The 27,388-nt window shown below is 37.7% G+C and overlaps 1 protein-coding gene across 4 annotated transcripts in view; it reads left to right on the top strand.

Annotated features, from left to right (window-relative positions):
• GABRG1 (gamma-aminobutyric acid type A receptor subunit gamma1) overlaps positions 1-27,388 on the top strand; it is a 64,348-nt gene that overhangs the window by 20,750 nt on the left and 16,210 nt on the right. For all 4 annotated transcript variants that reach the window (XM_032109568.1, XM_032109565.1, XM_032109567.1 and 1 more), the window contains exons 3-7: positions 4,294-4,361; positions 20,879-21,099; positions 23,693-23,775; positions 24,958-25,095; positions 25,224-25,376. In XM_032109568.1, the coding sequence (XP_031965459.1) occupies positions 4,294-4,361; positions 20,879-21,099; positions 23,693-23,775; positions 24,958-25,095; positions 25,224-25,376 (663 nt within the window). The remainder of the gene's footprint in view (positions 1-4,293; positions 4,362-20,878; positions 21,100-23,692; positions 23,776-24,957; positions 25,096-25,223; positions 25,377-27,388) is intronic.

Below are 27,388 nucleotides of genomic sequence, written 5' to 3'. Positions count from 1 at the left end.
ATATCTACAACTTTAGTGGGTGTGTTCAAGCAGTGGTTTAAGACAAGTCATCATTGATGGAAATTTTAAGAATGGTCGTAATTTAGGGATGATTCCTCATGGACATAGAAAAATTGGATACCTAGAGAAATTCAGATAGTTGTTCTTGTCCTATAAGCAGGGCATGGATAAATAATTACATCTCTCAAGTGCACTAATGTGAATGTTCTAAGAGATATAAAGGATACATGGAAAATACTGGACTTTCAAATAGAAGTGCTAATTCTCAGACAATAATAGGTGTTAGGGAGGTATTCTGTTGAACAGGTGCTCTTAGTGTAACATTGATGAAAGTATGATATAGGCAGAAAAGTAACAAGCTCAAACTAATGTTTAAAGATTTTCATATTTTTATATATTTTTAATGTATTTGTAACTTTGTAGACTGCTAATACATAGTTATAATTTCAAGTACTTTTCCTGACCTCTCCCATAGTTTAACAAACTCTTACTAGTACATTCTTGAAATTCTGTTCAGTCTTGCCTTTAGTCTAGCAAGGACACTTTGTTTTGCCCCTTACATTGTAGACAAAATAAAGTGTAGGGCCAAAAGGTTGGGGGGGGGTCCAGTGGGCCAGAACCTGGGGGAAGTTACCTAGCCAACTGCTCTTCTAACTGGACAATATTTGTTCAATATACTAGTTAATAACCTTATAAAAATTGTAGAAATACTGTATCACATGTGCATATCGCCATATTGTGCACTTCGAAAGCTTTTGATTAAAGGCTTGCTTTTACATTATCATTTTAACACTGGAAAGGTTTTGAGTTTTATTCAAGGCAACAAAACAAGCAGGAAAATATCAAGTAAAGGTAGCGAGAGATGTATTCTGAGTTTAAGAATATTTTCCAAGAATTAAAGAAAATCAAAATACAAGAGCAAGATGTAGAAACACGTATTCAGGGAAGGATAAAGGTATTGGATGTGTGCATTGCATAGAGAATGATGGAAATAATAAAAGTGGTGGGTAGGATTATTTGCTGAAGATGGATTTCTTTTAAATAAAAGGGCAAAAATTGTGGAGAACAGGGCTCTGCTTTCATCAAAATCACTTTGAAAAAATTTTTCAGAGGTTACCTGGCAGCCTGCTGCAGACACTTGAAGTTGAATTTTCAATATAAGTAGCCATGTAAGTAATAATCTTAGATAGCTGGTTGTGAGAATTGTATTATTCCATTAAAAGCTATTACAAATTGAAGGTCTCTGTTATTTCTGAATGTGGTAGTCACCTAATTTCTTTGTTGAATAACTGCTTTATCACCAAAAGGGGATGCTTCTTTAGGCAAGTAATGAGGAGTTATAGAAAATATGCTCAAAGAAAATTAGCCTGGATGAAATTACAAAAGTGGTCTTAGTTAAAGAGCATAATAAGTAATAATTAAAAACAGAGGTGATGTGACTTAGACCTTCATTAGAAAATGAGGGAATTGTGGTAAACTGTGGGGACTGGTTAGTGAATTTAGATGTACTACCATGCTCTTGGTTAATGTATTGAAGTAAGGGATTGGAGTAATGAAAATGGAGCAGTATTAGGCAATAAAAAGTGCAGTGTTCTGCAATTTTACGATAATGATAATTATTTCTGTCAGGAGATAGGTGTTTATAGAATGAGAATAGCTGATCAGAAGAGCTCTTAAGTGTACCAAGAAGAGATACTTCAAATACCAAAAGCTGAAAGTTGTACCTGCAAAAATATAGGCTAAAAACCAGGCCCTTTGGATGGCAGGGGCAATTACTAAAATAATTTGTCAATGGTTGAGGTAGATTTTTATCACTATGATATGTCTATCAGGAATAAACATTTTTCAAAATTTTTAAAACTAGAAGAAGTTTAGTGTAGTGGAAAGAAGGTGTCAAAGCAGGAAATTAGAAAGTGAGAATATCTCTCTAGACTGGGCTTACCAAACAGGTTCCCTGTGTGCTTCAGCTACATTAGAAGCTGATGAACAGTCCCTTGTGGTCAGCTGCTCCTTTGTGCTCTTCTTTCTCTTTCCCTCCCTCTTGAATATGCACTCTGTTATCCTCTCACCTTCTTACTTTACTCTAGCCTGGGTCATAACTGTCCTTCAGTGCAAACATTAAAAGTGTTCAAGCCCTTTCTCCCCTTGTTTAGATCACTTCTGTTCTGCACTTCATGCAGGATGTGTTTCACAGTCTTCTTCCTACTTGTAGTGTTTTCAGGGCTGATACCAAATTTTAAAGTGAAATAGGAAGCATTCATGGTAGGAAAATCTTCTCAAACCATCTTTCACTATTAGCTCTTTGTGAAGAGCAAATGAACAATACTAATTTTATGGATGTCAAATTAGTATCAAGAAGGTATTTTCCTCCAGCATTTGTCATTTTCATGAACTCTTATCAATTCTAGTTCAAGAACTCAAGAAGTATTAATTGATTCTTCTAATTCAGAAGTACTTTTCTCTGTACCATACAGGTAACAAAATAGCTTCTTCCAGCCCTCTTGAATTGGGTTTCTTTCTCTGGATCATTTACATCAAGTAAAATAATTTCAACAGAGGCAAAATTTTGAACTGTTCTCTGGCTCTTAATACCTCTAATAATCTTACTAAGAGCAGCTTGGAAAAGGCAAAATGAACTATGTGGCTCACCACAGGAGAGCCCTTGTGGCAGGTGAAGTACTGTGTGATGCAAGTTGGAATTTCTTAAAATTGACGCAGCCCCCATTAAAAACTGTGTCACTGACAGGAAGTATTTATTTTTTCCCCAAGGAAATAAATCGGTTTCCAGAATCTTTTTTAAACTTTCTGTGAAGCATGCTGGGGATGCTGACCAAGTGACTGTGCTCTGGTCATAAAGAAAATCCTTTGTGCAGCCTCACTAGTGTTCTTTCTGTCAGGCTTAGGTTCACATCATTAACCAGATTTGGAATCAGGGAGAATTTCCTCCCAGGTAAGCTTGGCAGGGAGAACGTATCTTGGGATGTTTAGGAAATGTATCTTTCCTGTCATTGTAGCTTGCAAGGATGTCAGTGATACCATCTTTCTTTCTGTACATCTGTTCAAGTTCTAAGAAATTTGAAAAATCTTCTTAACATTTTAGGTTTGTTCTTGAACAACCTCTTTGTTCTTGGACAACCTCTGAAGTTTTTCTGTATAAAAAAATTAAATCTAATGACCCAGGGTCCATCTTGTATGAAATCAAAATGCTTTTTTGTTTGTACCTTCCCCCTTTTTTATCTTCAGATAGAAAGAGATGCTTATTTTATTGTGCCATATCATAAAAAGACCAGCAGAGCTCTATTATTATTATCCCACTTCATTCCACTGGGTACTAGGACATAACATCCTCTTGTGTCCACATTCTGGTTCTCCAGTACAAACTAGAAGAAAATTCTTGGTAAATTGATGAAATTAAAATGCATCCTCACCTCTTTGATTTGTGCATTTTTTTTTCTGTATAAACCAGTTAAGAGTTAAAAACTGAACTATCAAAGCCTCCTGTACTTGAAGTGGGCCTTTCAGGGAAACTCTCTTAGACTTTGTGTCCTTCTGTAAACGCACAAAGGAGAGAGTATATTCTGTAAGGGAATATATTTTTAAAAATTTTTGGTCTTTTGTCTGCTCAGTGAGAGTGCTTTCCCTGTTTTTAAAGAAAAGTAAGTTTGGTAATGTTTAACTTCTAAATGACTTTCATTGAGGAGCTTTCAGTTTGGTGTTTGAACCAGTGTATTCATCAAGCTAGTGAAGGAACATTAGTAATCCCTTGGTGTGCTATAGCTTCATGAACTGACGAAACCTGTTGTGAAAAGTTATTTTGTATTTGTTACACATTCTCAGTAGAAATTGATAGAAGGCACTTCATATTGATTCCTTACAGCTGATAAACACATCTGTCCCAAACCTCATGGTTTGTTGTATGAAAAAAATTTTTCCAAACTTTTTTTCTGTTTAGGATTGTATTTTTATGTTGGAAGACAGTTTTTGGGTTTCCTATTTTATTTGTTTTTCTTCCTTTACCTTTTTTAGCTATCTTATATTTGTTCAAAAAGCGCAGGTGGGGATTGTGTTATGAACTAAGAAATTCAATTTGATAATTCTGAAAATTCATATGAAATAAGAGAGCCAAGTCATATATGATCCTTCACAAAATGAACAAACCAGAAGTCTAATTATTCTGAATCAAATAAAAGAATATCAGAACAACACCGTTGTTTTAGTTAAATAAATTATATTGCACTGACAATGCACAGAGTAAATTAAAGATGTAATTATTATGGTTACTGTTTTGTTTAGTGAGAACTACGGTAATTGAAACAGATGTCTATGTTAACAGCATCGGTCCAGTTGACCCAATCAATATGGTAAGTTCTGATTATTGACAGAATACATCATCTGTATGTTGCTATGGATTAATATTATGAAATAATTCTAATCTCAATTAAATAAGTTTCTTTATTTCTTATTGTGTATTTTTATGCTGTTGGATATGATTGTGGTTATTGCAAAGGTACATTTAGTCTCTCTGTTTGAAATTGTTGTAATTTTAAAAATACATTTGTTCTTTTAAAAAAATGGGGCCACACAGAATACATTGCATCAGATTCTTGTTTTAGTTTGTGTTGAATATTTCCACAATGTTTGCATATACCTGATTTATCTCTGGCCTGGTTTGATTTCCTGGAGCTACTCTTCAGAGCCTAAGAAAAATAACATTTGACACAGCAGTTGTGAACAAAATTATTTTCAGTGAGGTGATCCATTGTTTGGTTGGTTTTTCTTCAAATTCATGGAAAGAAAAATTTGAAATTAACTCTTTTGTCTTCCTTTTTCCATTTAGTCTTCTGTGTCCTTTTCTGTGTGTGTGTATACGTGGCTGGTTTCTTAGAAGTTGAGCAATGCATCTCACCTGGTTTCTGGTAGACCTCTTGAGCTCTCACCTATCTGTTTAGTACCAACACTGAAGTAACAGCACTTATGAGGAAGTTGAGTGTGTGGTATTTTCTTAGTTCCCTTAGGTCATGCATTGTATGAGATGGTAGTGTTGGAAGCTTTATAAAGGCCTTTTGGCATGACTTCTGCCCAGGACCAAGATGGGGACTTGCCCTCAGGTTGAGTTTACCTCCTTTAACAAAGGTAAACTCCTTTTACCTCCCTACAAAATTGCTGACAGTGTTGAATTTGCATGGCAGAGAAGAGTTTTGTTCAGAGGCTGGAGTATGCCAGTGCAGGGGGCTTCTAAGCATTTTCTGAGAGTGCAGTAATTCTCAATTATTGTTGAGGATCTTGTGGTTTAGATGTACATCATCATGTGTGGGTGGGGAATAGCAACTTTTGGTAATGGGAAGCCAAGCAAGAAAAACCAGTGGTATAGATACTGTGGATAAACAGGCAGATCTGTGGCAAAGGATATTCATTCTAGCATAGTGATCGAAAAAACTTAGGGTTGTCTTTACCTGGGGCTGTGGCAGGGAAATCCATGTCTCAGGCCAGGACTGTATGTAATGAAGTGTGTGATAGAGCATAAGAGCGATGGAGTGGGGAAAATTTTCCAGCTTCCATGTCCGGTGTAAGTGGTGTCTTTGTTTCTTTCTGTCTCCCTTTTGTGGTATTTCTCTTTTGATTCTCTCTGTCCAGTCATCTTCTGAAGGAACAGAACTGTGGAAGCAAACTGTGAGGATTTGTGAGGAGGATCTAGCAAGTGGTAGAGACTTCTTTTTCCAGTAACCTATGTAAGCTCTTCAGCCTGGGGCCAGTAGGTATTGCACACACTGGAACTGAACATGAGAAATGCTTACAGATTCAGTTTTCTAGTTTTAAAGAGCCAGCACGTGTCTGGCTTTGCAGAATAACCCTGCCCCATCTCCCATGCCCTCCTCTTGTCTCTACAGCCACTGGGTAGTCTTCCAGTTATGGTTCAGCTGTGAACCGTGACCTCTCCTGTGCCCACAGCTGCCTTCTGCTTACTCAGCCCAGAGCTGGGAGTATCAGCCATGGAACTGTTTCATGTCAGTTATTTAGAGTTCTCTCCACATCTGCTAGAGCTGTGCTCAAGCTGGGTGGTGATGTCCTTGCCATGCTGCTAGTAAAAGCCAGTCATACTGGCTTATAGTCCAAGGTAAGGATTGGTATCCTACTGAAAAGGTATATTACTTCACTAGAGAGAGGGATCCTATTATTTAATAATGTATATTAACTAGATGTTTCTCTCCAACTTTCTGATTTCTCTTAAAAGAAAAGATAATGAAGCATGCCACCAAAGGGTAATAAGGTAAATGTTACTAAGGTATAGAACTTTAAAAACTATTCTAGTCTTTTTAAAAATGGACAGAAAACTACTTAGCAATTTAAATTACAGTCTAAAACCACTGTGGCCTTCATGAAAGGCCAATTGCTTTCACTGGCCTTGGACTTCAAGAACATGGCTTGTATGAGCATCTGACATCAGCACAGAGATCAAACATTTGTAAAAATAAGTAAAACCATATATCTGAAAATAATTTGATTAGGGTTTCAAAAAAAAAGTTTTTGTTCTGGGAAACAATGTTCTCAGCAAAATAAATAGTAACAAATTTTACCCAGTAAGCTCTCTTAATGTGGGCTGTTGGTTTCCTTAGGAAGGCACTTTCCTTGGAGTCAATACTGTTTGAGATTTTTAACTAATAATCCAAAAATTGCTTCCATTTCAAGGGCTGTCCTTAGTCCCTTATTTGATTACTTAATAAGAGAATACATTTTCTGTGATTTCCAATCCCCATTTGCCACATACGTTAATTTACACTGGCAAATGTTGTCCTTTAACTATTAAGCTTGGATACCACATGATGTAGAGGGTATTTTTTCTGACAGTGATGCTGAAGCAGCATATCAAGGGAGTATGTTTGTCTGAAAGCTTTAGAGAACACATACTATGAGAGGAAACAGATTTGTTTTTTTAATTGTCTATTTTCCCCTTGCTATTTGATAAACTTTTGTAATTGGGGTCTATGCATGACATTCATTAGGACTTGTTTTTGAAGGCTGTTGTATTTTGGCGCAACATTTTGGATGCTATAGTCATCCCATGATTAAGGTGCATTTTGCTAGAGATTGTGACCTCTTCAGGCACCTGCAACCTGAGGAAACACCTTTAACAAGTGTCTGGATCAGTAGCGTATTTAGGCTTAAAATACTAAGTCTAAAAATTTTTGAATCTGTCTTTTAGAGCTAACCTGTGCTATGCATTGTACAAAGCCATCTAAAAATGCAGCTAAGTGCCATTACATGGCACATGCAGGACTACCAGGGTATCAAGCCCAGCCAACGTGGATTTGTGAAAGTAAGGCCTGTCTTGATCAACCTGGTCTCCTTCTGTGACAAAATGACCAGCTAAGTAGACAACGGAAAGGCTGTGGTCCATCTAGACTTCAGTATAATACTTGACACCATCTCCCACAGCATCCTCCTGAAAAAACTGGCAGCTCATAGCTTGGATGGGTGAACTCTAGAATGGGTAAAAAACTGGCTGGCTGGTCGGTCCCAGAGAGTTGTGGCACATGGAGCTCCATTCAGTTGGCAGCCAGTTGCTAGCAGTGTTCCCCAGGGGTTGATATACTGGGGCAAGTTCTGTCTTTATTGATGATCTGGATGAGGGGATCAAGTGTGCCTTCAGTAAATTTGCAGATGACACTAAGTTGAGTGGGAGGGTTCATCTGCTTGAGGGTAGGAAGGCTCTGCAGAGAGACTTGGCCAAACTTCATCAGTTGGCCAAGGACAACTGTAGGAAGTTAATAAGGCAATGTGCCAGGTCCTGCACTTTGGTCTCAACAACCCCATGCAGTGCTACAGGCGGGGGTAAGAGTGGCTTGAGAGCTGTTCAGCAGAAAGGGACTTGGGAGTGCTGATTGACAGCAGCTGAACACGAGCCAGTGTGTGCCCAGGTGCCATCCTGGCCTGTATCAGCAATAGTGTGGCCAGCAGGACCATGGCAGGGATTGTCCCCCTGTGCTTGGCACTGGTGAGGCTGCACCTTGAGGGCTTCAGTTCTGGGTCCCTCACTTTAAAAAGGACATTGAGGTGCTGGAGCATGTCCAGTAAAGTGCAGCAAGGCTTATGAAATATCTAGAAAACCTGTCTTAGGAGGAACAGCTGAGGGAGCTGGGTTTGTTTACTCTTGAGAAGAGGAGGCTCAGGGGGAAGGAACCTCATCATTTTGGTACAACTCCCTGAAAGGAGGTAGTGAAGCAGGGCCCACTCTCTTTTACTGTGCCTACAGTGAGAGGACAAGAGGAACTGGCCTCAAGGTGAGGCAGGTGATACTCAGATTGGATATTGAGAAACTTTTTTCGCTGTTTGGATAGTCAGGCATTAGAATAGGCTGCCTGGGGAGGTGGTAGAGTCAGCATTGGCAGTCACCTGGAGGTGTTTAGTAGGTGTCTGGATCTCATGCTGGGTGATGTGGTTTACTGATTTAGGGGCTACAGTTCTGGATTGGTGGTCAGACTTCATGATCTTACAGCTTTCTTCCAACCTTGATGATTTGATGATTTTAAGTGCATTTTTATTAGCAAAATCTTGATCCTCAGTAGCTCTGCAGTAGTCTAGGGTTTTCTTTACAGAGTTTAGATATGCAGTGGCTATTTAGAACCTATTTTTACTTTATATTGAACATTATAAGTAGAAGTATTAGGCTTTTACTGCCTTTCTCCTTCCAAGCTAGGGCCAAGATGAAAAGCAACCACTGTTTGGTGGTGATCAAAGTAGCAGAGTCAGATATATGGTCCCAGTGCAAAAATGCATGTTGGTCCATGCTGCCTGTTGGCCTCATTAGCGTCCTCTGCCCTGTATTCATCCCCCAAACCCTGTGTATTCATAAATATGCAAAGTTTTGTGCTGCTGATGCCCCAAGATGTCCAGGGGAGAACCATGCCAGCACACAGTTGGCAATCACAGCTTTTGTGGTTTGACAAGATGGTTCAAGTGGACAATTCAGCTGGCTGGGAGAGGCATGGCACCCCTCCAAGACGTTTTTGCCTTCCTTTAACTAAGAGAAGACCTTTTCTTGTAATTTCTGTTTGATCAAAACTCTCATGACAATAAAGACTAATACCACAAATTAGAGAAATTTTTTGAGAAGGAATGCGGGAGCAGTTCCTTAAGTAAGATGCAGAATTGCATTGTGTCAAAAATGAAGATCAAAGAGAAGAGTTTATACTTTCCCTGTATTTGGTGTATATTTACTGAAGTTTCATATAGTAAATAGTTAGAAAGAAGCAGATTGTTTCTGGAGAGATGCACAGATATTGTGACTGATAGACTAAAAACTGAAAGTGCTCCACCACACTGTCTATATCTGTCTGTATAAAACTGCATACATATATAAATATGTAAGTTTACCGAAACAAAATGATGCTTTTAAATTCCTTTGCTTTTTAATGTGTTTCTAAGTCATGACTTAGCACTTTGTAGCATTCTGATATCATAGCCATTTTAGTGTGTTTGAGTGCTACTATTTTTTATTTCCCTTCCTGCAGATGAGATGATGCTCTGTATTCCCTTTCTGTATTTATTACTGGAACTTGCTGTTAGAAGGTCCAATATGAAAATTCCAGGATAAATTTTTAGGACTGCACTTCACTAGAGTAGTTCAGTTTCCTTGTTATTTTCCAACATTTCTCTTCTGTGGATAATTTAGCTTTTGTCACATGATCTTTGCTTATTATCCATTGAAGGCTACTGTGACTGCAGGTTGAAGCCATACTTTAAAGCCTACCACTCTAATTTTTAACAGGAGAGCTAAATCACTTAGAAAATCAGATACTCACAGAGTATACAATATGCTACTTTAGTAGGCAGACTGCATGGCCTGGACGTTGGTAGGATACAATTTGTCTTGTCATATTGTACCATTTATGACTTTATGTAGAATGGTGGTGAATTTTAAGTATCCTTTGACTTGTAAATTCCACTTCTTTCTCTAGTTGCAGTAATCAGCTGCAGATTTTTTTTTTTTTCAAAGTATTCATGTATCAATGGGATCAGCATCCTGAAAGAGATTGCTCAACACTATTGCACATGTGGAGGATACTTTATAGCCTGGTATGTCACTGCACTTATTCTACTGGTCACTAAATTTGTATTGAGGGTTTGAAGGTTTGTACTCTTACTTTACAATGCAATTTAGTTTACACAAAGTATACTACAGTATAAGTAATCATGACCTGAAGATACTTTACCTAAAGGTACCCTGAAATCCAGTACTTAAAGATACACACTCTTTCTGTGCATTATTCTGTAAAGGTAGTTTAAACTCTGGTTTTGAATTGTATTCAGTGTTGTGTTACTCAATGGTACTGGATTTAGCAAGGCCCTGATCCTGCAGATAACTAGTCAGTTTACATGTGTGAACATTGACTTCACATGTCACATTGACTTAAGGATTTAACAAACGCTAGAGAAAAAAATCCAAAGTAAGAATTGTCCATAAGGAAAGATGTGAACTCTCTGTCTTCCTCCTTGTCTGACTGTCTGTTACAGAGCTCTGTGTCTAAATGAACACAGTTCCACATGAGAAATGTAAACACAGTAAATCAGGGCTATGCAAATGCTGCAATAGTAGTAAGAATTCAGAACTGGGTTAACACTGTTTGATAGGTCTTGTTGTGGTTAGTGAAATGCACCTGAAGCTTTTCCTGGAGGTTAGAATTGCTTTCATGTTTGAAGAAGACTGTTTTGAGGAGAACCACTCTCTCTATGAGCTTTATACAGACTTTCTGAAAGGAAGATCATGAGGGATGCGGTTTGGCCCATATTTGAGAATTTATGAGGTTTCCTAGGTTGTGGTCATTCATTGTGCAAGCAGTCAAAATTTTTGGAAAGTCAAGTGTGTGCACTTTATGCAAATTGGTTTAATTCTCTTTCAAATGGCAGGTGTTCTGTGATCAATTTGTTCATAAAACAACGAGCCTATGAATATTACCTGCTTCTTACTGTACAGTATCTTCTTTGAAATAAGCTAGAATAATATTTTTTTTCCCAACTCACTCTGTTATTTCAATTAGGGAAGATAGATTCCAATCATTGTGGTGCTTGTCAGCACGGCAAGTGATCATGGTTGATTGGCTTGCTCAGATGACTGTTTGAGATTGATGGGCACTGTTCATTTACAGCAGCTGAGTAAATACTCCTTCAGTAGGCTTGAGCATTGTTTTTTTCTGTTATGGAGTATACTTAGAAGTCAAACCCCATATTTCTGCTGGCGGTTCTTATGTTACCAGCTCTAGAAGCTACATGATACTTCACAAGTACAATTTCATGATTGTTCTCTCTTTTTTCCTCCCCCCCCAAAAAAGATTAGCTTAAATTGATTAATCTGGTTCTTGCAGTTTGGCTACTGCTATTGCAAGATAACTCTAAGCTTGTCTTGTTCAGGGAGAATTGGCCAAATACATGCAGTATTCTGCTCATGCTGGCTCAGCATAGCAGTTCCTGTGTTGTTCCCAATTTCTGTGATCAATTTGAAGGGAATGGTGAGGAATGAGGGAAAATGCAGCTACTGTACAACTGACAAATGTTGCTGTAGCCTTCCGAAGCCAAAGCAGAGAACAGGCATCTTTTCAGTCTGCACTTTAAACAGTATTCAGTATTTTTCCTGTTTTTAGCTGCAGTTTACCTGTTGTCCCTTATAGGTATGAAGCCAGGAGAGGTACTGAAGGTTCCACACAAGTCACTAGGAAAATCTATGCTCCTTGCTGTAAAATATGGCCTGATTTCTGTGTGCCATATAATAGCAATGTTATTATGTAAGGCTGCAGTCTTTTTGTGCTGTGGTTGGTTCTTATATCTTAGATTAGTTCATGCTTTAGGAAATACTGGTTTCATATTGTACCATTGCATCACTTAAGCCACAGTTGGCATGGTTGCAGTAATGATAATTATCAATATAGTACTACTACTTCTACTACTACTACTACTGCTACTACTACTACTACTACAACTACTGTTTATTTTTACTTCACTCCCCTAATTGGAAATCCAGTTTATATCATCTCAGATTCTTAGCATTCACAGCCAGAGCAATAACCAAACTGCCTCTGAAGTATCCAAGATTTCAGATGTAAGTGCTCCGTTGTTGCATAGGGCTGATCTTTGATTCTGTAATTTGTTAAAGAAATGGCAGAAGTGCTGAGCTGTGGACGTGACTAAGGCTAGACAACAATTCTGAAAAAGCTTGCTTTTTATCTGTGGTCAGTCTGTCAGTGTGTTGTGATAAAGTCTCTTAGTTTCTTGTGTTCCTAACACTTGGTCTATTTAAGTATCGATGTCAATATATTTCTTAAAGCTCTTCCTTAGGTGCTTCTGCACAGTACGTCTTCCATGGTCATCTTCTCTTCTCCTGCTCTCAGTTCCTTCTTGGAAGTTTCATGCACAAATTCAGCCACCTTTCTGTGCCAGTTGCTTGCTCTTCTGTGTCTCCTTTTGTCCAGTCTAAAATACTATCTTGTGTCACTCATATGTGTTCACGGTTGTTTTGTTAGCTCAGTATGACTGAATCACATCTTTAAAGCTTACAACTTTTCACCTCTTTCACACTCTCAGTTGCTGTACATAATCACTATTGTATGTCATTGAGGACTGATATCTAAAAATTTTCTGATGTGATGGATCTTAGAACCAGGAATAGGGTCTCAGTTTTAGACTTTCAAATTCTGAATGCAAAGAGATTTTATATTTCTTTATTTTTTAATCCATCACATGGAAACTCTTGTCCAAATTCCCATTTTTTTGCTAATGTATTTCTGTAACCTTTCCAGTTGCAGCTTAGCTCCTCTCATATCATCTAGAGGGGTCCTACAGAGAGAATTTTCCACTTTTTCTAATGACTTATCTCTTGCTCAAGTTCTTCTTTTGTCTTCTCTTTCATTGGATCTCACACATAAACTGTTTCCTTTCACTTTCAAGGTACTTCAAAACCTGTCCTCAGCGATTTTTAGTTGTTTTTTTTTTTTCTCAAGAGGCCATTTCCTGTCTCAGATCTTGCTAGTTTCTGCTCCCATACTTTCAACTTTTTATATCAATTTCTACCAAGCTGCCCTTTATGCTTGAAAGAAGCTTTCTATAAATGTCTGCAAAGTCACTTCATTGTTTCTCATTACGTTTCTGTTTAAACTTACTTTTCCTTTTGTTCATGTCATGGGTTTTTTTTTCCTCTGTGAAGGTTAAAAATTATCACAAAGAATTAAGCTCGTGTTGTGCTAAAGTTGCTATCTGTAATTATGCCCCCATTGGCTTTCCAAATCCTGTCTTTTATGTTAAATTCAAACCACAAGCTCGTTGCAGAGGTTATGTATCCTGTATAACCAGTATTGAGTGCCTGCACAGTTCAGTTGTGATCTGACATGATCTAAATCAAGAGTAATGTTAATGTAAGTATTACACAGCACTTCATTAAGAGGGTAAAGGTATTGACTAGTGTTAAAGCTAACCCAAACAGCACTTTACTCCTCCTTTTCACCCCAAAGCTGCACAGTCTACTTGTCTGCTCTGTTGGAAAGTTCATTGTTACTTCCTGTGCCCTGATATCCTCTCCAAATACTTTCTGTCTTCTTCAGCTGTATTGTGTCCCTTGTGTCTGCAGCTAAGAAAAGCTGCATTTAGTTTTTTGTCTGCACCTCTTACCTCTGTGTCAACTATAAGATAAATACTTTGAAGAGCATTACACACCTGTTCTTTGTTATTAATTCCTTACCTGTCTGTCTGTATGGACACAGGTCGTGCTGCATTCCAGTTGTTGGAATAATTCAGCTGGCCTAGATTTGAGCTGGGTTTTGGAGAAGAGAGGCAGAGGGTGTGCTTTGATTGTTGCAATAGCTTGTAAACAGCTTGTTGCAATAGAGGCGGACCTCAGCAGTGGCTCTTACCACAGAGGTTTTCATGGCTGCCTCTGCTGCTGTGCACCAGGGAAAGCTGCTGTAATTCATTGGCCCCTATAAGAGCTGCTGTCAGGATCTCTGCTGACACTACAAAACCTCATTCACTCTTAAAAGCCAGGCACCTACAGCAGGATTTTTCCCCTCGCGGCGCATGCTATGGGAAGTTCACTCTGCTGAAGGGGAGCAGTCCGGAAGGCCTCTCTTGCAGCAGCATCTCCAAGCTGTTTGCCAGTAAAGTAGACCTACCCCTGGAAAGAGTGTTGCCTTACTTCCTTGGCAGTAGGAGTGACTGCACTGACAAAGTAGCTATTAAAAAAATGCAATATGCTTTTGCTAATATAAGTCAATGCAACTTCACTGCCTGTTGATCTTGGCTTTCATTTTATTTTGGTTTTGTATGATTTTAAATTTCATCAAGTCTTTCACATCTGGGTGCTTATTTAGACCACCATGGAGAATTCATGTTCAAAACACTTTTTCTTGAAGTGTGTCATTCACCAGCCTACAGTAAGTGTTGATTGAGATGTTGCCTTTTTGAATAACAGTAGTGTCTCTATTGTAGAGGTTTGTCCCCACAACAGATTATGTTCTTGAGACCAGTATGTATGTAGAGGCTCCTTTTAGGAAGTTCTTGGTGGCTGTACATGCTCTGATGTATTATATATCTTGTATAGTGTAGCAGATAATTGATATTTGGAGCCTCATCAATCAGAAAACCAAATAGGTATGCTGTATTTCATGTAGGATTGTGTATTTTGCAGGAGTTGCAGAGTAGAAACCAAGCCCTAGGTAAGTCTGTTTGCCATCAATGCTGGGAGTTTGAACCATGGCAGGAAGACCATGTACGTTAAAGAACAAACAGTAGCTGTGCAATTAGTCTTGCTTTGAAAATGTTTGCACCATACTGAATGGTGAAGTATTGTATTTGAAACTTTATAGTTTATTTAAGAAGGGAAACTACAAAATCATGTCTGCTTGAGTAATGTACAGCTTTGTTGTTAAAGTTGCCTGTGAGTCCAATTTTGGCTAGAGTCTCTCTAATTACAGGAAAGTAGATGTAGCTGCTTAATTTAGAGAGTAGAGTCAATGGAGCTGATAAATCACTATTGACAATCTCTAAAGCAAGCCCTTAATCCATACCAGTATTTATTCCTGGGTTTTTCATATATATTTATTTATATATGTTTGGTGGTTGTTTTGTTTTTATTTTGGGGGGGGGGGGGTGGGTGGTTTGTTTGGTTTTTTTTTTTGTTTCACCTTTTTGGGGTTTTTCAGTTGTTGAGGGTTTTTGTTTTGTTTTGTTCTGAGTTCTCTAGTACTTTCTAGAGTTTAAAGTTTGTTTATGAGAGGCACTGGCTGAAATATTCAATTTTCAGTTGAAAAGTAAATCAAAACTTTTTATATAATTTTTACCATGAGAATGTATATAGATTATGTATATAACTTATCTACTTCCTCTCCTTCTGTTCTCTTCAAATGACCAAAATCTAAGCTGATGAAATAAAAGCATGGATTTTGCTGAAGTGCTTTAGTTACTTTTCTAGCTATCTTTTCACTATTGGCAAGATTTTAATGATAGTTTATAATCTACAAAACATTGAACTAAATCTTGCCTTTTATTCATATTGTTGTTTGCATCTGTCAATTTGCATGTTCAAAATAAGGACTAGATAAGCACAGATGGCGAATTGTGATGTGAAGAGTGAGGTTTTTTCTGAATTGTGACTATGTGGGTCTTGCTGTACTCCCTCACCTTCAGTAGACATGATTTGCTGTATTTCCACTTACCCTGTGCATATGTTCTCATAGCATCCTCCAATGTGATTATCTGTACAATTACAGCAATCTGAGTGATTAAAAGACTCTGGAAGTAGACACTATGCACGTCTGTTCACTGCATTTCCTGCAGCACTCACACCTTCCATGGCTGCAGTATCATTAATGTAATACTACAGGTATGTTTCAGAAGCACTGTGGTTTGGTGGATCTGTTAGATCTCACCCTAAGGTCGGTAAGTTCAGATTGCTTTAGTGAGCAAACTAAAATGGTTTACTAAACCAAGAAATTTTACCTTTGGTTTGGTCTCAGCTATGGGGATTAAGTTCTGAAACCATTGCTGGCCCTGAAGCAGCTCAAAAAAATCTCTTAAAAGGGCTTTTAAAGTAACTTACCAGGGAGAGAAGCCACATTTTCAACATTTTGTTAAGAGAGGTTATACATCACAGATAGGTTAAATATTTTAATAAATTACTTTATGGCCCCTTATTTATGTCCAAAGATATTTGAGTGAGGGAAAAGGTAAAGGTTATGAGTGTTTGTTGGCAGCACCCTGGGAAGATGAAGATAAATTGGCTAATGCTCGATGCTTTATTTGGTGCTTACCTCTTAGGAAGGCTTTTGTCTATGAGTTTTTTGTTTTTAAAATCTCTTTATCGGCATACTAAACCAGTATTTGGTATTAAGTCACGTCTCTTGTTGTGGAAACATATAGACTGGTAGAATGCTTTTTTTAGTTTCCCCTTCTTAATTTTTTTTTTTTTTTTAAATTCCCTGCCTCACTGACATTGAATTCCAGTTTAAGGAATTAGAATGCTGAATAGAATGATAAAATAACCGATGAAGTGAAGTCATGTCAACTTGTTGAACTGCGTTGAGGGGCTCCATATGAAACAGATTTCAGAATGTGTCATTACAGAAACCTTGAGGTGCCCTTCACATAAAATTTTGAATCTGGAAGAAAAGCTGGGCTGGGTTTCTGAGCAAAGATGAAGTGACAGGAATATGTTTTTATTAATTTTTCTCTGAAATTCACCGGTCATTAGCTGCATTATAAGTCTGTAATTTGTAGCAAAATTTTTTAGTTCTGAGTTTGGTTTTGGAACTCTTCCTTGATTTACTGTTTGGCCTCATGAAACTAGGCCACTTTTTCCTGTTCTTAAACAAAATGTGTTGCATTTTACATAATCCAGCCCACAATTTAGCTACTTGTTACTTGCCCTCTCCACAATTTTTTTATTGTGGAATATCAAATCAGTTTTTGGACTGTCAGGCAAAATACCCAAGAACTCTTCTTTTTCTTCTTTGTTAGGCTTTTTTCTATCCTTATTGATATTATGTTGGAATTTGTGTGATGCAGTTTGTAATGAGAAACAATAGTGTCAGATGATATCTGCCTCCCTTTCTTTCACAGCTTTCCAGTAAAAAAAAAAAGCAATCCACTGACCTGTTTTCAAGTCTGACTGTAATTGAACTGTGCATGACAATGAAATACGTTGAGGATTCCATTTATCCCCCTTCAATAGCTGTTCCTACTTTGTTTGAAGTGATTGTTTTTATTTATTAAATGACTTTCACTCAGGCTATGAACCTGTTTGTCCGTAGTCACAGTTTGTTCCCTGCTTGGCCCTTTAATGGTGATCTCTGATTAGTCACACTGTTCCCAGCCTTTGGAATCTGTTATTATCTTTTAGAGAGGAAAGAGAGGGAGGAGGATTGAAGTTATCTGTAAATAATTAGGCAGGTGGGCACTTCATGTCAGATGTGAAAAAAAGTGATTTAATCAAATGCCAAATATGAGCCAATGTGTGCCATTGTTCTTGAACCCTGTGAGGCTAAATATGAATAAGCATGCATTCTGCTGTGGCTGTTACTAACACAGCCATAGATGGATTCCACTTTTTTCTGCATGGCTATTTTGTCATTAGTTTAATTTGAAAGAGAGAGTAGTAAACCAATTTTTATGGTTGCACAGTGGCATTAAATGGTGAGTTTCATGAAAGTCTAGTAGAAGTCGTGATAAGAGCGTTAATTTTAAATTTTGTAAGAAAACAAGGAAAGCAAAATAGTTGGCTAGAAAGATTCGCTGCACTAAAAGAATATTATATAAATCTTGCTGCTGTTGTGCTTGCTTATACAATATCTGAAAAAAAGATAGGGCTTCTATTCATCTTGTTTTAGAAAGAAAGTACTCCCAGAAAAGACAGTATGGTGATTTTTCTACCTAATTTTTAACAGATTTTATGCACCCAGATTCCCTCTTCATAAAGGAAATATTTTTCAGGAGATGCAAATTTAGGGAATTCAATATGTGATTCACTTCAGAGAAAGACAGTAAAGGCTAAAAATGTGATCCCGTGTAAGATGAATTGTGTGAAGAATACGTGCTGCCTCAGGATGTATTATGGACCCTCAAAGACAGAGAGGTCTCAGGGAGGCATAGGACAAATAGATAGCTGAAAAGTAGATAGTAATGTCACCAAGGCAGATGGTAGAAGTGGAATAATTGTTCTTGGGCAAAATCGGAGCACTGTCTCTGGGTCCCTGCTGAAGAGCAGGGTGAACTGCTGCTGCCACCCACCATGAGGCTGCAAGCCCATGTCTTTCAGGTGGGATGAATGGTAACATTATGCCTGTGGTTGGGTGATTGCAGAGAGAGAGGGAGAGGGAGATGTCTGAGTGCAGAAGTGTGAGCTTATAAATGGAGGCCAAGTCTCTTCAGGTGTGTTACAAGAGGCTAGGACTTGGATCTTGTTTGACATTCAGCAAGATGCTTGGAAACAAGGAGTTACTAATATTCTGATGTTAAATTATTGCCTACTAGATTATTTTTGAACAGTTAGAAATGTACCATGAAGAATTGTTGTTGGGGTTTTTTGTGTTTTCTTTTCCAAAAGTTTTTTAAACAACTGCTCTATTACATGGCATGCTGGTTTCATCAGGGGTAGAACTAATTTTCCTCTTAGTAGCTGGCACAGTGCTGCAGTTTGGATTTAACAGGATACAAACTTGCACATTTAATACTGAAAGGTAAAAGAATACCTGAGGCCATTCCCTTGTTTTTTGTGTTCAAAATAATCTTCCTTTTTTATTCTAATTTATTAGAGTGGTTGATATTCTATGACAACCTGTGGTTTTTTTTGCTTTCATGGATTTGACTATAATGTCTCTTTGATAATTTTTTTCTCAAACCGGGTATTGCTAGTGTGAAGGGGCTGCTTAGAGTAGCACCTTCAAACTCAGTCTTCACTTTTTGTACATTTGGTCGTGTCTGTTCATTTTGCTCACTGACTTCTTTTTTTTTTTCTTCTCCTATTTATACTGTAAAGGCAATGCATGAATCTTTGTTCATCCTGTTCCATTAAAGCCCATTAAAACACTTCTCTGGTGCACTGCCTTGGGCTCTCCTTTATACCACAGCAGGGCAAGTTTCATTTTCAGTTGTAACCACTACACATGAGCACAGAAAGCTGAATTTTAAAGTTAAGCAGTTCCAGGGTTTTCACAGGTGTCTGGAATTCTGTTTACAGAAATAAAAAAAATGATCAGGGACTTGTTTTGACCTTCATGGCAGTGACTCTCAAAAAATATGCAGAGTTTTAGATCAAAGTCACCTTCAAAATGCATTTTTATTAGTCCTTTTGTTCTGTCTCTCCGCTGTTTGCCTCATGCATTAGTCGTTCATAACCTTTGAAAATCACTGAGTTACCACAGTTCAGGTGGTAATTCATCTGCCATACACCACAGAGCAAGAGGAAGCCTCCTTCTAGCATATCTGTTTTCTAAGCTTCCACTTCTCCCATCTGGTGAGGTGGGAAAATTAAGAGAGTTTCAGATAGTCCTGGAATATCTGCCTTGGCACTTCTCAAGGATAAAGTGCCGAATTTCTCAAACTTTCCTGAGAGGTGGGTGGTATCAGTTGCTGAAATTCTTGAGGAATCTGTAACTTGTACAGTTGGCTGCTGTGATTGTTTAAAAGTAAAATGAACAAAAAAAAAATCCACTCCAATCAATGAAGCCTTCAGCTTTTATTTAAAAACAGAATTGACTGACTGCACTATGCATTCTTATTGACCAAGTAAACTAGTAGTAACCCCTTTTGCTAAAGTAAGAGTGTGAACACTGTCTCTTCCTTGCTTTCGCCTGTCCATTCAGCCTGTAACTGAGAGGTGAACAACCAACACCAAGTGTTTAAGTCTGGTCTCCAGCTCCTTCCCTGCAGGGGAGCTGCTGAGGTGCTCATTGAAGCCCTCATGGGGCAGCTGTGCAGAGAAGATCACTTCTGCCATCAGGTAGTGAGGCTGTTGGCATTAAAGTCAGAGTCCTGGTCTAGTGCTGTGCCAACACAAAGAGAGCTGCTGCTTTGCCCCTTTTTCTGAAGTGCAGAAACAACTGGCTGGATTCCTTGAAAAGCAGAATTCTTTTATGCACCTGTATTGTTTATCTCTCTCAAGTTTTACTGTGTCAAGAATTTCTTAATAAAAAGGGGTTTCCTTTTATTTATTTATTGGTTTTCCACCTTTCTTTTGACCGAATCCATTAAGTCTACAGAGGAATTTTATTTTCTATTACAGAAGGCACTTCCTTGAGGCTTTAATAAGTAAAGTGGAATTTCTTTAGGGAAATTTCCTTCCTGATTATGATTATGTATACTTTTGTATGTTGGTAGGTATACAAGGCAGATGTTAACAGATGGTTCTGCAAACTGTCATGTTTAATTTCTACATATTCATGAATTCTTCATAATCTGAAATTTCTTGAAAGATGTTTAATTGCATGTTGAAAAGTTTGGGGGAAAATACAGAAAGCTTGTTTTGTTTGGTTCTTAAAAGATGTGGAATGTCTGTCTTAACAAACATAGTCTAACCCTGAAGTACTAAGGTTGCCCTTAAATTTCTGTCCAGGGCCCCCAGAGGTGATTGCACTGTGTGGGAACCTCCAAGTTACAGTAAGCTCCCATCATGTATCTTCTTCCTGAAATAATCACTGTGTGTCAGGGGAGAAGAGGAAGGGACAGAAGGCTGTGTGCATCTTTTGTCTCTCATTCTGGGTTTACTGGCTGCTGTCTGCTATGCAAATGGTAATACAAAAGAGAATAGAGGAGGTGGCTTCAGATTTATATAGGGGTCAAAAACCAGTTGGCTTGCAGACTTTGGTAAATGTAAACATAGATATGGTTGTTTCTCTGTTTTTAGGAATACACTATAGATATAATTTTTGCCCAGACTTGGTATGACAGTCGTCTAAAATTTAACAGCTCAATGAAGGTGCTTATGCTTAATAGCAATATGGTTGGAAAAATTTGGATTCCAGACACTTTCTTCCGGAACTCAAGGAAATCTGATGCTCACTGGATTACAACTCCAAATCGTTTGCTTCGAATCTGGAGTGATGGAAGAGTATTATACACTCTAAGGTGGGTTTTCATTATTTGGATAGAAAAAACCCCAAAACCCTGGTATGACCAGGAATATGAAAATAATTAATATGAATCAAATTCCTGGCATCTATTTTGTTATGGACTGCAGGAATTTGCAAAGAGTTGATTAAACAAGAAAATAAAGATTATTCTATCATGAAAAAGATGAAATTCATAGTACTGAAATATAATGCAAGGATATTTGGGTAAGGAAAGCTGAAGGGGATAGAAAATTTTGATCTCATTTAGGTACAGGCAATATTTAAAAAAGGATGTTATGTAATATTTATCATCATGGTGGTCTGTCACTAATATATTGCAGATAAATTATTTCTGGTCTAAATACTTCAGTATCTAGTTTCCACCAAATTACATTTTGTAAGTAAAATATTAAATGCTTCAGATAATAAAAATTGTAAGGAGTTTGATTAAAGCTAAGGCCCCAGTCCTGCATGTACTTCTTAACATATTTACCCTTGCAAGCTATTAAAATCAACAAATCTGTTCATCCAAATTAGGCATAAGCAAACATGTTGGTGATAATTGTACTTGGCAAATGGGAGACTCCTGTGCTGCTTTTAAGCTTAAAGCTATATGTACTGATTTTTGAGGCACTTATCAAACAGTTCTTGAAAGGCTGTAGTCTACAGAAACTATTTTAGGGTCATCTTGGTCATATTTTTTAAATACGCCTAAAAAATCTTGCAATAGATCAGGAGCTGGTCAAGAAGTCCATGCAGAGGATGCCATAAATATGATTTTTTTTTAAGAGTTTATTTATTTGTTTATTTACTTATATATTTAAAACAAAAAATAGCACTTTTAATTACTTTCTTCTCAGTCATTTATGCTATGTTCATATGCAGGCTATGTTGTATGAAAAATTTATAAATTTCTCCTGTATCGAATGTAAGAAGAATTAGAATGCTTTACAGGGATTCTCTTCACTGAATTTTTTCTTAGTATGCATCATTTGAGAGCATACAAACATCTCTGAAGAGCACTTTTTAAACGGTTTATTATGCCAGTTGGTGTTTATAAAAGCCTCTAGAGAGCCCCTTCTGTTGACATGCTAATTTTTTTTTCTTTTTCTAATTAGCAATTGTAGAGTCATACTTGGACTTTACCCTTCCATTGTCCATTCAGTTTAAATGTAAAATTTCCTCTAAAGAGATTCAAAATAACAGAAGGAAATAAATATGAGCAGAAAAATCATGTGAGTCCTCACAGAGCAATGGATTAGAATTACTGTGTCAGAGTATGAGCAATAAAGTGCAGTGATCTGGTAACAAAACAGCAGAACAGGCTCTCACCCAGCACTGCAACATGCAAACATCTGTATAGGTGAGGATATGGCCTGAATTTGACCTAAGGTAAAACAACATTGAGAGGTTCATATCTTGCTTATTGAAGGAACAGTAATATGATCTGACAGTGCTCCAGGTTTGTGGGCTTCCCTGTATCACCACTCTCTTCTTGTCAGTAATTGAGGGGGCAGACATGGTGAAAATTAATTAGCCTTACTGAATCTCCTCTGAGGGTAGCCCATGGTCTGTCCATTGCACCATCAGTGATTCCAGATCTAGTTGTGTTGCTTTTAACAGAAGGCTTGGCTTATTTTCTTTTTATTTGAGTGTTTAACTATCAAAAAATTGAAAATGGAAAGTAAAGGCAATAAATACATAAATCATAGTAGACAAATTTGAAAATCGCCTCCATAGTGATGCAAGAATTTGGCTCAAAAGTGTGGGGAAGGGTCTTTCTTCTTGTCTCCCACAGCGTATGCTAAGAAATACACTTTTCCTTATAAACCTTTGGTCAGGTCATAGTGGAAGTTGGTGTAGAATAAATTTTTCAGAGACTTATGAAACTATCTGGCAGCATGTCTCAGAGTCTTTTCCCATCCCTTCTTGTCTAGTGAAAGGTAGCAGAACTGGGTTTTGCACTGATTACTTGGAAGTCCTGTGAAAATCTGTGATAGCATTTTCAAAAGCAGAATGTGATTCAGTTCAGACAATTTTCAGTACTAAGCCAGTTCTAAAATGTTTATAAGTTGTGAATTATTTGAATACCTTAGACATTAAATGAGTAAAAACATTTTCTGCTTTTTCCTATCCAAATACTTTCTTCACCAGAACTGCTTCCATGAGTGTAGAGCAAGTCCAATGTCCCCCACACATTTTCTCTTGTTTAAAGCTACCAGGTACAGCAATGCCAAATGCAATTTGACTTGATATATGTGCCTTTATTTGCTATAATAAGCTCCTCTCCTTCCCGTCTTCAGACCCTCCTTTTTATCCCATTTCTTATAGAGCTGAGAGGTGCCCCCAAATCAACTGAAATTTTTGAAATGGCTTGAAATACCATTTGAAACAACAGAGACTCAAGTTGCATGCAGTAATAGTTCTTGTTTTGTTCTTTGGTGCTGATGCAGGATGTAGTTTTGCTGATACACAGGAGGCTATTCATAATAACCATGAATGGGAAAAATTTATTTCTGGGTATGTTCTTTACTATGTAGTCTGAAATGTCTGCATTCTTGAATATAACCTTTTTTCTTTTTTTTTTTCCCCCTTCCTTTTCTAATTAGGTTGACAATTAATGCTGAATGTTATCTTCAGCTTCATAATTTTCCTATGGATGAACACTCCTGTCCTCTGGAGTTTTCAAGCTGTAGGTGGTAAAACACTTTTTTTCTTCTTTACGTTTAGGCTTTAAATTTCCTTAAAATCTGGCAGCAGGAGAGCAAATGTTTACTTCTTAAAGCCTTACAGCATAAGAAAGAACTGACTGTTCATGTTTTGAGTAGATTTACTGCATTATTTAATGCATTAAAAAATGAGTTGAATCACATGCATTTTTTGCAACTTTAAAAATAGTCTTGTTGCTTAGGAGTCTAATACGATGCCTATTCCAGTTAATGGAAATGCACTACCCTGGAAAAACTTTGTTTTCTTATGCCTGCAAGACTTGACAGCTTTGAATTAGTTCCATGTGGTATACATAAAAGGAAAAATAAGATATGTCGTCTTCAACCTGCTCTTGTAAATGTTGGATCAGTATAAGAAGTCCTTTTCATTTCAGTGGGACTTATTTTATATGAGTGAAACCACAACCTTCAGGCTCTGTTTTTTTTTGAAGCAAACTTATGTTTAAAAAAAAAAAATCCTAGGGGAATTGTGCTATTGTAATCATAGAATCATTAAGGTTGGAGAAAACTGCCAGGATCATCAAGTCCAACCTACAGTCATAGGCTGAGAACACCAACTTCTCGACTGAACCATATCACAAAGTGCCGCATCCTGTTGCTTCTTGACAGCCTCCAGGGATGGTGACTCCACTACCTCCCTGGGCAATTGGATGGCAAACCATTCCAATGCTTCACAGCCTTTCAGTGAAGAAATTCTTCCTGATATCCAACCTGAGCCTCCCCTGATGCAGGTTGAGTCTGTGTCCTCTCATCCTGTTGCTGGCTGCCTGGGAGTAAGAGGCCACTTACTAATAAGTGTCTGTCCTTTTAAGCTCTTCCTGGTCATTTAACAATAATGTAATTACATTTATGTATTAATTCATTGTGATGATTCGGAACCAGTTTTTATTACTGGAGTTTGAGAATATCATGTAGATATTTTCTAAACATTTGTACTAATACAGTTTTTGATTGATCATACGTTTACCTAGGCTTAAAATTGAGGCCCTATATTTTGTAGTTAAATTTAAATGTATCAGGAGGACTATAGGCAGTCTGAGATCCACTTTATGTATAGGCCTGGTTTAGTTTGTAAGTCACTTCAGAGATCAGAAAACATGCTTTGGTACATTCTATGGCTGAATGTTTGATTTGTTTTATTCTAGATGGATATCCCAGAAATGAAATTGAATACAAATGGAAGAAAACCTCTGTTGAAGTGGCAGATCCAAAATACTGGAGATTGTATCAGTTTGCATTTGTAGGGCTACGAAATACAACTGAGATTTCTCATACGTTGTCTGGTAAGGCAAAGTGTTGAGTTTTATTTTGTGCAATATCTATGTAGAGCAAGACTAACAGAAGAAGATACAACCTAAAACCATATTAGATGTCATGTAAATGCTTTTTATTCTTTTTTTCAAATTTTCAGGTGATTATATTATTATGACAATATTCTTTGATCTCAGCAGACGCATGGGATATTTTACTATTCAGACATACATTCCTTGTATACTCACAGTTGTTCTTTCATGGGTGTCATTTTGGATCAATAAGGATGCAGTTCCTGCAAGGACTTCTCTGGGTAAGAATGTCTTTTTTCATCCTTGAAGGATCTGGTACTCCCAAAGAATACAAATGTGCAGCAGGGAGTGAATAAAGCACGGCTTACTCCCCTTCAGATTGTGACCATTGGTCATTCTTTCTCTTGAACTGCAAGATTGGGAGTAGGAGAATACTGCTGTAGTTGCACAGCAGAGCTTAAGGAGGCAATGCTGAGCATGGAAATCCTCATCCAGGCCTTGTGGGTCTGCTGTTGTTCACATAAACACATTTTTTCTCCTTTATGCTTTTCTTATCATCTCTGGGGACTGCCATGTGGCAATCATTAGTCTGACACTTAGCATCATGGAACAAATGAGCAAAAATTGTGAAAATCAGGTTTCGTTTTTTTTTGTTGGGGTTTTTGTATTGTTGGTATTGTTTTTTTGGTTGGTTTGTGTTTGTTTGTTTGTGTTGGGGGGGCGGTGTTGTTTGTTTGTTTTTAATAGAACAATTCAATTATTCTTTTAGATCCAGGATAGGACAGAAAATTTGCAACCAAAGCTGCACTTCAAGCAGTTGAGCCTTTAAGTCACAAAACCTCCTGTTTTTACTACAGACAGTACTGAAGTGTGTTGCAAGTTCCACTGCAAATATAACTCCGTGTTAGTGTCATCTTGGCTGACCTGTTTAGCATGGTGTCAGTCTCCTAAGTTTGACTGTTTAGGATTCATGTGCTGCCTTGGAGAAAAGTTGTAGTCCCCACATAAAGCCTGATAAACACGTAGGTGGAGTGCACAGGACAGCTTTGAGCTTAGCAGTGACAGATGCTTATAGTAGAACTAGTGACAGTAGTCTGACCTATTCTGGGGGAAAGGTCAAGACCTGAAGGGTTGTATCTTAGGAAGTGAGAGATGTGAGTTAATTTTCCTCATCAGTTATAGTGTTGTGAGCACACCATTCCCACCCTACAAGGCCATTTACTACCAGAAACATGGGTCCACACTTAACTCCCTGCCTTTCCCACAGAAACTGGACCACCTGCAAGCCTGCCAGATTAATGAGTCAAGAGAGAAAGTAAGCAAAAATGAGCCATGGCTCAGTAGCCTGATGAAAAAGCAAGGGAAGAGAATCCAAGTCTTGGATCTTAACTTTCTGTTATTTAAAAGTACTGCAAAGTTTAGTGAAGGGAGGCTAAAGTCTTGAATAAATAAGTGAAAATTACTTTTGATAGTTTTAGACCATGATGCATAAATCTCATCAGATTTCTTTGACTGACTGATCATTGGATGACATCCTTATGGGTTCTGACTAGTTATAATACAATAGTTATAACAGGAAAAACTGTTCTACTAGTATCCTGCTGGTTCTGTATCCAGTTTTATCTTTTTACAAAGTACTTTTTATATGCAATGAACCTAGAAATCCACCTTTGATGTCATGGTTAAGGTGAAGTTTTCAAGCTCCCACTTCAGCAGTAGTAGCCTTCATCTACTTGAGATGAAATACAAACATTTGTAATATCTTATTTACAGCTCCCTGCAGGTAACTGAACTCCTTTCTTATGAACATGCAAAACTCATCATTTGACAGATTGTAGGATGACTTTTCTCACATGCAAATGTTCTGGAGAAGGAGAGTACCTGTCAAATAGACACTATTTTATGGAAAAAGAAGTTTAAACAAGAAAGCCAAAACTAAGCAAGGTCTATCATGGCATGTTTTGTTGTTGGAGGTTTGCTCCCTGTGACAGCACCCATATGCCCTTCACACAGTAGAGAGGGCTGGAAAAATTCGTGTCTCTTTTTGTCCTCTCTGAATGGAAGTTGGTACAGGGAATGGTGGGTGGCACTTCCCACCCAGAGGCTGTGCTGGGGTCTGGTACACTGGAAAGCTTTTTCTCTCGTATATATTGGGAGATCCTGGCAGACTGTGGTTTCCCAGAGCAAAAGATTTGAGGTGATTAAAGGTATTTAAATATTTGGCTATACAGAGAAATGCCTAATTGATTTTCAAAAGTATCTAGGGGGAGTGAAGAACTTTTGAAGAACTCTG

This window comes from Corvus moneduloides, chromosome 5, assembly GCF_009650955.1.
Source record: "Corvus moneduloides isolate bCorMon1 chromosome 5, bCorMon1.pri, whole genome shotgun sequence".
NCBI lineage: Eukaryota > Metazoa > Chordata > Aves > Passeriformes > Corvidae > Corvus > Corvus moneduloides.
Note: the sequence above shows the minus strand (reverse complement) of the source record. Positions and strands in the feature narration are given on the sequence as shown.